This window comes from Sphaerodactylus townsendi, linkage group LG10 (genome assembly GCF_021028975.2).
Source record: "Sphaerodactylus townsendi isolate TG3544 linkage group LG10, MPM_Stown_v2.3, whole genome shotgun sequence".
Lineage (NCBI taxonomy): Eukaryota > Metazoa > Chordata > Lepidosauria > Squamata > Sphaerodactylidae > Sphaerodactylus > Sphaerodactylus townsendi.
This window is the reverse complement of record NC_059434.1, coordinates 27,873,131-27,887,287: the sequence shown is the minus strand read 5'-3', so window position 1 is coordinate 27,887,287 and position 14,157 is coordinate 27,873,131. Positions and strand designations below refer to the sequence as shown.

Sequence of the window (14,157 nt, the reverse complement as noted above, 5' to 3'; positions counted from 1 at the left end):
TGTGTACCTCCTTAATGGAAACCAGATGATTCTCTACTTTATTTGGAAGCTGAGTTGCCTTTGAATTTAAGACTTTAGTCAATTATGCACAATGTATTTGGTGTGTGACAGGGGCTAATGTCCTTCGCAGCAAGATTTCTTGTATGGACCTGTTTCCTGGAGCCCCGCTTTCACTTTCCATTCTTTCCATGGTAAGCAAGACCACTTTTAACATGACTTATGATCTGCCTTGCTGCCAGAGCGGGGAGTTTTTCCAGTGAGCACAGCTTTGCCCCAAAGATCTTCCCTCCACCCACAGCCTTCCCTCTTCCTTGCTCTGCAATCCACAGTTTCCCCCTTGCTTGTCCTTCCACAATGCTGGCTCTTTTAAGTTTTTTTTAAAAAGACATTCACTCATATAAGGTTAGCCAAAACACACCTCAGCCAAAACACACCTCAGCCAAAACTTCTGCATTTTCATGTCAATAGATCGATAGAACAGAGTGCTTGGAAAATAACAAGCCTCTTTGTCCTTCTGGCAGTAGCAGCAGGAAGTGGGTGGGGGAGAGAGAAAATCAGCTCTAGCTGGGCTTATAATGTCCCCTTCTTTGGCAGTGTATGGCCCAGGCAATTCCTTTGTGTTTTCATTTGGGGGGAGGGGAGGAAGATTATTTTTGGAACAGTAATATGGATAGAAGTCCAGTTTAAAGGCTAAGCCATTAATTTTGACTACTGGGTGTAGAGAGATCTGTTAAGAATAAGTACCTTTGAGATCTGTGCATGGAACCCCATGGGAAAATGTCCTAGCCCATAGGATAACATCCTGGCAAAACGCTAGCACACCCAGGAGGCTTGCCAAAGTTGAGAGACTCCTGAAATTTCTGCACCACTTCCTGTATTAGAACCCCGTATTCTTGAGTTGGCTGTCCTGGGACAGGAAGACCATGTCCAGGGAAATATCCAAGGTGAAGGATCTGCTGTGCTGGAATGAAGTGGCTGTTTCCCCCGTTGACCACATACAGAAAGCAACCTGCTTTGGTATCTAGGATGGGGCTAATGTTTGGTCCTGTGATGCCGAGCTTCAGCTAGTTGGTTTTCCTGTACAGTTTCACATGCTGGCTAAATTTGGCTAGAGGGGATCCTGCTTACTCTCGAAGTGGGAGGGACTGAACTGGAACAAGGAAGACCCACCCTCCTGCTACACACTGAAACCCACAAGTGTGGCACATTCTTGCCATCTTGTTACCCTCTTTTTCTTACCTTGTCCCCAAAGGAGAATAGGGAGGACCCTCCTCTCTTGGTCCTATGGCTTTAATGAATGTCCTTCTGCTTACTGTTCTGGATAACTTTGGAAAAGAGGATATGCTCAGCTGCAGGCTGCTTGAGTGGTGTAGGAGGTTAAGAGCTCATGTATCTAATCTGGAGGAACCGGGTTTGATTCCCAGCTCTGCTGCCTGAGCTGTGGAGGCTTATCTGGGGAATTCAGATTAGCCTGTACACTCCCACACACGCCAGCTGGGTGACTTTGGGCTAGTCACAGCTTCTCTGAGCTCTCTCAGCCCCACCTACCTCACAGGATGTTTGTTGTGAGGGGGGAAGGGCAAGGAGATTGTAAGCCCCTTTGAGTCTCCTACAGGAGAGAAGAGACAATCTAAAGAATTTTAGTCTTACTTCTGATTTGACCTGCACAGCTTATCGGGTGAATTTGTTTGGATTATTATATGTATTTCGAGTTTTAATTCTCATCCCTGGCATTCATACATGCATTTTCACACAATGCCTAGTTCTATTGAGATTAATCTTAATTTTAGGGGCGGGGGGGGGGGACGAGCCTTCAGACATGGAAGATTCTCCAGTGGTCCTGGATGGGGCAGTCAGAACTCATGAGTAGGAGCTTACTCCAGAGGTCATCAATCTTTTACTGACTTAAGGTGGGAGGGGCTCCATAATCTCCAGGTTAGCTCCTACCTGGCTTGCAGACAGATAGCTGTCTCACTCTACTCGTTAGAGAGTACAGCAACATTTTTTCTTCTGCGGTCTTCTTGTTTTCTCCCCCTCTCTGCCTATCTTGAGGGGCTACATTTTCTGTCACTGCAGCAGCATAGTTAAGGTTCTCTTCTGGGACAGGAGGAATACCACAGGGACTCTGTGCTTTGGCCACAAGCTTCCCCTGTTGCTCCCTCCAAGGAAGCAGAAAAGCATCAGCAACTGAGGTGCTCATTCCTCAGGACTGGATGGAGGAATGTTTTGGCCATCCAACCTAGGTCCAGCTGAGCACAACTTGAAGCCTCGTGATGCTCTCCACACTGGCCCAGCTTTCAAGAAGAAGAAGAAGAGTTTGGATTTATATCCCCCCTTTCTCACATGGTGAGAAGGGCTATTGTAATTATTAATCTGACATGAAACAAGCAAGGCAAAGGACCAGTGAAACTGAAGCGCCTCAGTGACATCCCTAGAAGAGAGTTAAGATCTTTTGCAGCCCATGAGTAGACACATCATTTGTAGTATATCATACAGTTAGTTGGTTGTGCTAAAACCTGTTGAAGTTCTCAGCACCTTCAAGGTTTTTCTTACATTTAAACAATGTAAATGAGGTACATGCAGGGGCGTACCTAGGCAAACTGGCGCCCGGGGGCAAAACCTGAGTTTGGCGCCACCCCCCCCCCCCGCCCGGCGTATGGGCAGCCACCCTCCCCCACCATGACCAAACAATTATTTTTTGCACACTCAGAAATTCCCCATTGGCTACAATGGAGCAAAGTCACTGCAAAACAAAGAATATTGGGCAAATTTCTTGGGGTGCCTGCAAGGGGTGTATTTTTAAAGCTAGTAACACCAAAATTTCAGGGTATCATCTGGTAACTATTCTTATGATGCCACCCAAGTTTGGTGAAGTTAGGTTCAGGGGGACCAAAGTTATGGTCCCTCAAATGGGTAGCCCCCATCTCATGTTAGCTCCCATTGAAAACAATGGGGATGGGGCACCCCCTTTGGGGGTCCATAACCTTGCTTCCCCTGGACCAAACATCATCAAACTTGGGTGGTATCATCAGGACAGTCTCTGGGTGATACCCTGAAATTTTGGTGCCGCTAGCTTGAAAGATGCGCCCCCTGCCGGCCAAAACGTAAAAAACACAAAAAAATTAAAAAACACACAAACGACCCTGAAATGGTGGCGCCTCCCCATGTGACCAAATGTGGGGCGCCCGGGGACATAGGGTACCCCCTGTCCCTAGGCAGGTACGCCACTGGGTACATGCTATATTCTCTTCAGAATTTTACAATCTTTGTTGCAATAAAATAATTTTCTATATGGTTTTGAATCTAATGTTTTATACTTGCTTTATTTTGTTCTTTGCCAAGTATTCCATTCAAGTATTTACTGCTTCTGAAACTTAGGCTCATTCCGCACATGCAGAATAATGCACTTTCAAACTGCTTTCAATGCTCTTTGAAGCTGTGCGGAATGGCAAAATCCACTTGCAAACAGTTGTGAAAGTGGTTTGAAAACGCATTATTTTGCGTGTGCGGAAGGGGCCAAAGTTAACATGTGCAAGCTCTTAACATTTCCTCAGCCATCCAGTGCAACAGTTCACCTTCCTTAAGCCCATTGACTTCAGTAGACCTAGAAGGGTATAATTCTGCTTAGAATGTCACTGTTAGTTTGCTAAATATAAGCACTTAAATCACCTCGTTCTTTATTTTGGCTACCGGAAGATTTTCTGATTCAGTTTTTTCCAAAAACCCATAGCAACCTCTATGATTTTTATTTTTAATGTTACAGTGTAAGCAGAGAAGAATTGAACCCAGTATGGTCAGATAAATGTTGATAATAACTGTATGCTGCTAAACAGTTTGCTTCAAGAAAATTGTGGTCTGAACTTCACAGAACTGATTGTTTAACATAAGAACATAAGAACATAAGAACATAAGAACAAGCCAGCTGGATCAGACCAAAGTCCATCTAGTCCAGCTCTCTGCTACTCGCAGTGGCCCACCAGGTGCCTTTGGGAGCTCACATGTAGGATGTGAATGCAATGGCCTTCTGTGGCTGTTGCTCCCGATCACCTGGTCTGTTAAGGCATTTGCAATCTCAGATCAAGGAGGATCAAGATTGGTAGCCATAGATCGACTTCTTCTCCATAAATCTGTCCAAGCCCCTTTTAAAGCTATCCAGGTTAGTGGCCATCACCACCTCCTGTGGCAGCATATTCCAAACACCAATCACACGTTGCGTGAAGAAGTGTTTCCTTTTATTAGTTCTAATTCTTCCCCCCAGCATAACCTCCTCTTGCGTTTCAGTTTTCTTCAGGTTTGGGTGGAAGAGGGTGGATGCCCCCTTTTCCCTTTTCAGAACTGTCCCTTTCAGTTGTTTTTCTGTTCATTGAGGGAAGAGGGACTGGACTGTTTTGTACAAGAAAATGTGGAGCAAAAAAGTGGGAGTGATTTAAGCATCCCCCCACCCCACAGTTTCTTACTGTTGTCTATCCCAACCTGCAGCCCCCCTGAATCTGTTTTTGGTAGGCTTTGCAACAGGTGAATGTCAAGGGAGGAAATGTATGTTTGCCTGAAATGTCTGCTTTTGAGCTCAGCTACGTGCACATGTAGTAACTAGTAAATCCTCCTTGTAGTTTTGGGTCTTTTTTCTTAAAAATAAAAGAGCAATGTAAAAAGTACTGACAGGACCTAATATTAAGATGTAACATGCTCCCTGCGACTGAAAATCCCATTCTTGATTATATGTACAAAAAATGCCTGGCCTGAGAGATGAAATAAAAAGCGTGTGGGTTCATTGTGTCTTGGAAACTAAATAGTAAGCCCAAGTAGTAAGGGGAAAGTCTGTAATACAGACTCTTTGTTCATAACTTGGATGTAGTAAAAGTGATGAAATTGTAACTGTTTTGGCTGATGCATTTGATTGAGTAGCTATTTATAACACATGAACGCAGACATATCAAAAGTACCTTAGCATGTGTGTGCTACTGGGCTCAAATTTTGAATATTGATGAATGAGTCCTTTTTTACAGTCCACTGACATTCATGATTATTTTTCTCAGTTTCCGTGCTGTTCTAATGTAGTAGTTTTTCATAAGATAAACAGAGACAACCTTTAGTTTCTGAATACAAACAAAATGTTGTTTTGTTTTTATAAAAACTTATGTCAAATCCTCTAGGCCAGTTCTGTCTAGAGGATTCTAAGTATCAAATGTTTGGAAGCATTTAATAGGCTCAGAAGGTAACCAATCTTGTCTTATTCTTTCATGGCTGATGTGCACCGGTCTTTTAGGAAGGAATATACCCAGTGACATCCCAAGCATAGTTACTCTGCTTTTTTATGTCACTAGCACCAAGCTAAAATTTTCAAAAAAATGGCTGGCATGAAATAAATTATTGTAACAATATGAGCTTTTGGAATTGCTGACTTATGCTAGGTGATATTGTTCTGAAATGGAGAAAGACAGTTTATGTTAGGAAATGAAAGAATCAAGAGCTGTGTGTAAAGCAGTGTCCATTTTGTCCTAATTTTGTTCAGATTAGTTACAATAGCTATGAAAGGAAAGCAGTTGCTCCATGTAGCAGCTCAAGGTACTCACAGGTCTGTATTGTACCACACTGCCACCTAGCGTTGTTAGATGTGAGTCCAGTAGTGCCTTAGATTAACAAGAGTTTCAGGGTATAAGTTTTTAAGAGTCAAAGGTCCTTTCATCAAATCCTAGTACACAGTTGCAGGTTAAAATAAAAGCATTTAATTTCTGACAAAATCAATTTTGGAGCTGAACATAAGTCATTTAGTCTACGAGACTGTTGGATCTACTAGCCTTTATATTGTCGAAGGCTTTCACGGCCGGAATCACTGGGGTGCTGTGTGGTTTCCAGGCTGTATGGCCGTGTTCTAGCAGCATTCTCTCTTGATGTTTTGCCTGCATCTGTGGCTGGCATCTTCAGAGGATCTATCTATGCTGTCAGATCTTCTAAAGATGCCAGCCACAGATGCAGGCAAAACATCAGGAGAGAATGCTGCTAGAACACGGCCATACAGCCCGGAAACCACACAGCACCCCACTAATAGCCTTTTTTAATGGCTTATTTGCACCCCCAACATTGATTTTTTTGTCGGAAATTAAATGATGGTTTCATTTTAACAGGCAACTTTAATCCTAGAATCCAGATGATATTTGCCAAGTATATTTAGACTATAAGACTCTGGGTTCGTAACTGGATGCGAATCAAGAGGATATCTTCCCACCTCTTGAGTGATCCTTGAGTTTGAACTAATTCAGTAGATTGTACATATGCATTCCTGTCTCTGGTTTGTGTAATGGACTTACAAAAGCAATCATCAATGGGCAGTACATTTTTTTAACAATAACCATAGTGACTAGGGTGCTGAACTTGGAGACCATGCATTCAGCGTGGGAAGCACAATCTCTTAGCATCCCTCATAGCATAGGTAAGAAAAATTGAGACCATAGTGCAGTGATGGCGAACCTTTTTGAGACTGAGTGCCCAAATTGTAGCCCAAACCCACTTATTTATTGCAAAGTGCCAACCTGGCAATTTAACCTGAATGCTGAGGTTTTCGTTTATAAAAAAAATGGTTGGCTCCCTCTTCCTCTGCCCCACCCGCTCGAGCAGGGGCCAGCCTACTCTAGCCTCCAGCAAGTCCCGCGTGTACCACTCTGTGCCTCTCTAGCATCTCTGTTTCCTCTGTGCCCCTCCCCTCGGGCAGCAGCCACCCAGAGCACAGGCACCAAGCCTGCCAGCCTAGTCCTCCCTGCTCACCAAGGTGCGCACATGTTGTGCTCAGTGGCCCAGGCCAGCCTAGATGTGTGTGTGGGGTGTGTGTGATTTTCTTCCCCCCACATGACAAACTCTGTGTGCGCGTGCCCACAGAGAGGGCTCCGAGTGCCACCTCTGGCACCCGTGCCATAGGTTCGCCATCACTGCCATATTGTATACTGCTTTGAGCTCCCAGCAGAAGGCATTCAGATACAATGTGGTGATGCTGTTTTTGGCTAGTGATGTGGGGAGGAAGGTTTTCCAAAATAGGATTTTTTTTCACAGAAAAATACAGCTCAGCTACGTGCACATGAAAATTTGCCTTTTTTGATAACATTACTTAAATTACCTATTTAAATTTTCTGGAAGATCTTCCCATTCAGATTTTCCTGGAAAACCCACATTGCTGATTTTTAACCAATATCAGTATAGCAGAATGCCTTACTTAATTCAAGCAGTCTTTAGAAACCTGACGAGTATGTGTAAATACCCTGTTTCCCCGAATATAAGACATCCCCTGAAAATAAGACGTAGTAGAGGTTTTGCTGAAGTGCGAAATATAAGGCATCCCCCGAAAGTAAGACGTAGCAAAGTTTTTGTTTGGAAGCATGTCTGACGAACAGAACACAGAAAAATAAGACATCCCCTGAAAATAAGACATAGCGCATCTTTGGGAGCAAAAATTAATATAAGACACTGTCTTCTTTTCAGGGAAACACGGTAGTAATTTCTTACCAACTTTAACATCTGCTACAACCTGTTTTTTTTCTTTTCAAGAGCCATGCAAGTCTTCCCAGCTTATTAGACAAATGGATTAACTCTGTTATCACTTATAAACAGTTTAGAGATGACTACGGAGTAGTGGTTAAGGAAATGAGGCATGGTGCCTGAATTCAAATCTTGCATCTGCCATGAATTTGCTAGATGGTTTTGCAAAGCCGCCCTCTTGACCTTAGTCTCCACGCGCACACACACACACACACCCAGTCCGTACCATGAAGATCAAACCATCTTACCAAGCTGACGTAAAGATTATATGGAGGCAGTGAACATGGAGTTCTTTGAGTGCTGCAAGCAGTTCATGTTGACTTGTTACAGTTGCTTTTTCTGAATAGCAACACTGATTCATCCTTTCTCTTTATGCTGACAGGAGCTGAAGTTTTTTCTCCTAAAGGGAGGCTTACGTCTGTGAGAACGCTGTCTGAATCTTCGACCAGTTCTGGAAAGTTAATTCCCAAATCAAAAGTGCCCATCAAAGGACCAGGATCTCGGAGAACCTCTAGCATTTCTTCAATTAGCAGCTCTCAGAGTGACCAAAGTACTTGCAGCAATAACTGTAAGTTATACTGGGTAATCCTTCCCTCTCCATCCCTGTGACTAGTGGGCTAAAATCTGAAATTGCTTATGTTGTGCTTTTAGTCAAAGCCAATGACTTTGTTGGCTGCTGTAGCTGATGGTCAGAAAACATTAATTGATGTCAGTACTGTCAGGAGTGATGATAATCCCTGGCTATGCAGGAAAAAACATTTTAGGTTGTAGAGGGAGACTCCCTTTTCCCACCTTCCTGAACCTTTTCGTGTAAATTCATGTCGCAGTTTACCTTGAAGGTTGGGTGTTTTCATTTTGTTAGGCTTTCCTATGAATTGCTATTTACATCTCTAGGCAAATGCTCATGAACATACAGTTTAAGCACAAAAAGAGTTAATATTTAACAACACAGCTTTACTAAACTGCTGTCTGCTTTGTGAATGCCTTGAACTGTATAAAATATAGGACACAAGGTAGATATTTTTTGAGGTGGGGGGAGAATGGTACCCCCTTTTAAAGTAACTCAAGTCTGTTCTCTGGGAAGGAAGTCTATTATGCTAAAAACTTGTTGGGCTTAGGAGACTAACAGTACAGCTTTGTATACAGTTTCATTTTTCCTATATTCCCTCCCCCTGTAACTGGCTATGAAAAGAAAGCCTCCCTTTTGTGCTGTTTTGTAAAGCTTATTGTGACATTTAAATTTTGCAGCGTGCATCTCTCCTACAACAGATTGGTTCTGCCCTGACAGCCATGTTGCCTTTTGTGTGTGTGTGTGTGTGTGTTCGCTGTTTGGTTTACTCTGGTGCCTGGAATCACCTAAAGAGGCTGAGGACGCTGTTTTTTATTCCTGCTCTTAAACAAAGAGGAGATCTTTCCTTCCCGACAAAGAACTGTGGAGGTTTCCTTTTCAGATTAAGCATCCAATTGATGACTCTCTTAGCCTGATTTGCTAGTTGGCTTAATCTGTTTTGTCTCTTGCCTTGAAGCTTACGATTTTTTTCCACTCTAATTCACTAAGAGCGGGCGTGGGGAATACTAGCGGAGCGGGTGAACATGGCTGCAGTCTTTCGGGCTTTGAGCTTGCTTTGATCATTTTAAATGACTATACCAGGAGGACTTCGCAGTTGCACAGAAACTGAATTTTCTCCTCACATTTTCACCAATTCCACCTTAACACCACCGGCAGATTCAGGAAGCCACTACGATATTACCTTACTGACCTTGCTGGTGGTGGGATCTTACAGCTTTTGTATAATTCCTTTGTTAGCCTCCTTTACTGGGAGAAGAAGTAGGTGATCATCTTTTCTTTCTTAAGAAAAAAGGGCAGCATGTGTTTAGTTTCTTATTCAATAAAGAGCATGCATGTCAAATAGAGTGCTTTGAACTGTGGATAGCTCCTTTCTGTTTTGTGTATTTTTGTGGGGGGAGGGAGGCTAATATTCTGTCTAAATGTAAGCTTGTATTACTGTCACTTGAATGATTATCAGATCTGGGAAATATCACTGGATAAATTTACCAATGCAGTTTTTTCAATGTCAGATGGGTCTTTTAAATCTGAAGATAGACACACAGATATATATATATAATTGCCCCAATAATAGTTGATGGCCTTGCTCAGTAGATGCTGATGATAGACAAAGCTTGTTGGGGCATTTTAAGATCAGAATGGGTTGCTTGTTCAGTGAGGCTGGTGCAAGTATAAATGTAATAAATATCTGTTGATAATGGGAAACAAAGAAAAGTATAACGCTTCCCTGAGACTCTTTCTTTCTTAAAAGAAAACAAGCTTACACTAGCTACTTGCTCGCTGTTTGTTGTCAGTTCTTTCTGTGATTCCCTTAGAAGTTTAAGTGCCTGCAGTGTGTTTTGTTTGTATAGATAGCATTTAACTCCTCTCCCTTATTTTTTAGCAAAAATTTAAATGAAGCTTGTGGTGAGCTCAGAAATGCAGATTCTTATGCAGATTTAACTAGAACTTGCACACGTGCCTGACACTAGTGTAAGGCTTTTTAAAAAAGTAATTTCGGATGGTCATGCCCATGAGGTTGGGCTGATGTGTATAAAACCTCTGCCTTATTATATTGCTAATTCTTATGCATGCGCTGTTACAACTTTGACAAGCATTTAAAGTACACATTCCTTTCCATAAAAATAGCTATTGTGAAACTAAAGTGCTGCATTTTTTTTTGTTAGACAGCATGACAATCAGGGATTATTTTTTTTAAAAAAATGTTGGCTTTTTCATAACTACAGACTCACTGGATTTTTAAGGATCTGGTAAACCTGACATGGCTTAGCTTTTTTCACCCAAATTAATGTGTTTTCATAAAGCGTTAAATTGCTTATATAGAGAATACTTAAATTATCAGTAGATGTAATCTGTATTGAAAGTCCATATTATGTTGTAGAGACTGCTTGGCCATGTTTTGTGCCAGATAGTCTAATCAGTTTTCTCCCAACCTTACCTGACCACCAAGAAACAGGAAATGACATAATCCAATTAATAAGCAAGCTGTACAAATTGGAGTTTACACTTAAACAGCTTAGATGTTAATTGACTGGTGGTACCCATTATAATGTGGGGTAAAGCACACCTCCAACAGGAATCCATAAATTAACTGCATGCTTATAAGTATTATTATTATTATTATTTTATTGGACTTCTATACCGCCCATCCCCGAAGGTACGTATAGAATAAAAAACCCTTTTCAATTTTATTGAGCTGGTCTCATTTTGTGAATATCACCTTTGAAAATTATGGTAACACATTTTGTTGTAAAGGCTGGAAACACGGTACTGCCACAAAACTAGGTCAGTAGACCACTGTTTTCAATGTGATGGTTTCTTTCATTGGCTCATAGTCCTGAAACATCTGACGGATGGTTGCTGTAAGCACTGTACTTGAAGAGAGACACACAAACATTAATTGTATTTGACTTTGACTGTTGGGGGTCATATAGGAGAATTGTATTAACCAGTGAGGAACTTTCCACTTGGTTTACGGGACTGTATCTTATTGATATTTTGCAGTTGGAAAAAAAAAGGGCAGTTTTGCCTAAGGCCCATTCTTGTTGTAAACCCCAAATCCTGTTCCTGGGGAACTAGGGACCTCCAGGAACAAGGTTTCCGGTGCATTGGGGCTTCTGGGAAACAAGGCAGAATTCCTTGTATTTGCAGAAATACTAGTCTGTATTAAAGCTGACATGGGCTGTTGAATATGTTTCATTCCACTTTGGCTTCTTTAAAACAGTGCTGTTTCTGGGAGCATCTGTTTGACAATGGCTTCTGTTTGCCTAATTTTCCTGTTGCTCCTGTTATTTGCTATACTCTTTTTCCAAACCTGGTTTGATGCAATCTTTTTGAAAACATGGCAGTCAAAACACCTCTGGGCACTTTTTGAATGGGGAGGCACATATTTCTTTCAGATCTCACCCACATTAACACTACTTGCTTATCTCTGTCCTTGATGCTGCCATTTTCTCTGCTAGTTGAAGACCTGGGAGGGGGAGGGGTGGGGCTTTATCATTGCAGTAAATAAATATCCTGATTTATTATGTTTATTATTGCAATAAATAAATAAAATAAATATACTGACTTAGTAAATGCTCAGAACAAATTCTGAGAGTCTGTGCGGAAGCTTCCTTTTAATTTTTACCTCGGTATTGACAGTATTTATTAAAAAACTTTATAGCCCACTTTTCAGCTCTGGACAGTTAAAAACCCTCTGCAATAAATAAAGTGAGTTTATTCCCAAACTATTATATTAGTTTTCAAAGCAGGGTATGAATTATCCAGCAGTCTGCTCAGTTTTATTGAGTTGTAGTTCTCAAAGGCAATGGCTACTCATGCACATTCATGTTTGCTTTTCTGGAATTGTTAATATATAAATTACAAGAACTATTATTCTTTTGCTAACCTCTATGTTATGCGAGAGGACAGAATATATTTTAAATTACATATAGCTGTTATTTAAGTACAAATCTGCCAAAACCATAATATGGTTCAGAGAGCAGGCCCTGGGAATATCCTCTACCTTGATTCTTGTGCATAGTTATCTGCTTGCACTGATATTCACCCTAGTAATGACCAAGGTTTCAAATCCACTGGAGGCTCTGATTGCAAAGCAAGGAGATTATAAATGGGGAAGATATTTGCTAGAAAAGGAAGGACTTACACTTCTACAATTAATGGATCAGAAGTGCATGTGAACACATGATATGCAGCATATATGACTGTAAGTAGTGTTTTTTAATATTCACTTTACTTCTGGATTTATTGTTCCGAGCAATATTATGGAAGAGTGAAGCATCATCTAGACCAGGGGTGTCCAACTCTGCCATTCCAGATGTTCATAGACTATGATTCCCATCAGCTCCTGCCAGCATGTGGCAGAGGATGTTGGGAATAGTAGTCTGTGAACATCTGGTGGGACAGAATTGGGCACCCCTGGTCTAGAGTAAGAAGACCAAAACTGGTCTTAGTGCAGTTTTCCTCAGGAGCAAAATTAATAGCTTGTTTTCAGAGGGGGCTGTGCTGGAACATCTTTTTCCTGCTTTGCCTCGTACGTCTTTCCCTCCTTAGTGGAGCTGAGAGCATATAGAAAACAGTGATGTGCTTTGTAGGCGAGGAGGAATTTCACAGCAGGGAAAAAGCTCATAATAACTCAGCCTTGTTCCCAGAGGAAGTTATGTGAAAGTGCAATCGGAATAAGTATGTGAAAGGAACACATTGTAGAGGCTGGAAAGTCAATGAGCATGCAAGAAATAAAGGGGAGGGGAAGAAGGACAAGCAGTAGTAGTAAATAAATGGAAAAGAGAAAAGAGCCATATGGAGTAAACTATTTTTACTGCTTTATATGTAATAATAGCTATAGGTGGAGCAGGGTTAGTGCAAAGGTTTTTGTCAGTTGTAAAATGTTCTGCAAAAATTCTTAACGTAAAAGTGACATGCCGGAGAATCATTATGGGAACTTTAGTACAGAGTATATTGTAGAGTTGCTTTTGGAGTGACCTCAATCCCCTTTAAAAGGTTAAGTAGTCCCCTGACCAAGCATCAGGTCATTACCTTGGGGTCTCTTCCAGCTCTATGGCCGCATGGCCGCATGGCCACGCTGGGGGGGGCGGTGTCGGCGTATACAATGCCGACACCCCCCTGGGACCGTTCACACAAACGGTCCCGGTAGGGGCAGGGAAGACGGCGCACTGCTGCGCCATCACCCGATCGACGTACCTTCCCTGCGATCTTCCGGCACGTCGCCCAGGCCAGGGGACACGCCCCCCTGCCGTGCGCGACAGCTCTGGAGTTTTTGCCGTCCCTAGGGCGCTGTAAATGGCCTGTGCGGAAAGGGCCTATGATTCTATGACCCATGGGGTGACATCCCATCAAAATGTTTACTAGGCAGACAATGGCTGCAGGGTGGTTTGCCATTGCCTGCCCCAGTCATCTGCATTTTACCTCCAGCTAGCTGGGTACTCATTTTACTGACCTCAGAAGAGCAGAGGGCTGAGTCAGCCTTGAGCTTCCTACCTGAAACCAACTTTCCTTTGGGATCAAACTCAGGTCGTGAGTAGAGCTTGGACTGTAGTGCTGCAGCTTACCACTCTACGCCAAGGGCTTCCTATCTCAGTCTCCTTACATCATTCAATAATCAGTCAATGGCCCCTTCCACACATTCAGAATAATGCACTTTCAATCCACTTTCAATGCACTTTGCAGCTGTGCGGAATAGCCAAATCCACTTGCAAACAATTGTGAAAGTGGATTGAAAGTGCATTATTCTGCATGTACGGAAGTGGCCAACATTGAGAGTTGTCATACACAGACTTCTGAAATCACTGTGCGGGTCAGAGGACCAACAGCATTTGTATCTTTGAATGCATCTTTGGATCTGGGAGAATTAGATTTGTCTCTGTGTATACAAAGGGAGAACAAGTACAGAATGCTTATACAGGGGGCAAAATAGTGTAAGTCCAGCAATGTGGTGTTGGGATGTCTGACTGTGGTCTTGGTGGACAGCTCGTACCATCACTGATGCCGAGCGGGGGTTCCCATTCTTTTGGAATCTGTGGACATGTAATGGTGGGCACTGC

The 14,157-nt window shown here is 42.3% G+C and overlaps 1 protein-coding gene across 3 annotated transcripts in view; it reads left to right on the top strand.

The window, feature by feature from the left end:
• The window catches only part of MTUS1 (microtubule associated scaffold protein 1), a 129,939-nt gene that overhangs the window by 43,665 nt on the left and 72,117 nt on the right, over positions 1-14,157 (top strand). For 2 of the 3 annotated variants that reach the window (XM_048509269.1, XM_048509270.1), the window contains exon 4: positions 7,910-8,095. In XM_048509269.1, the coding sequence (XP_048365226.1) occupies positions 7,910-8,095 (186 nt within the window). Of the gene's footprint in view, positions 1-7,909; positions 8,096-8,883; positions 9,356-14,157 lie in introns of those variants that run through there. The other variant, XM_048509271.1, reaches the window with a different exon arrangement.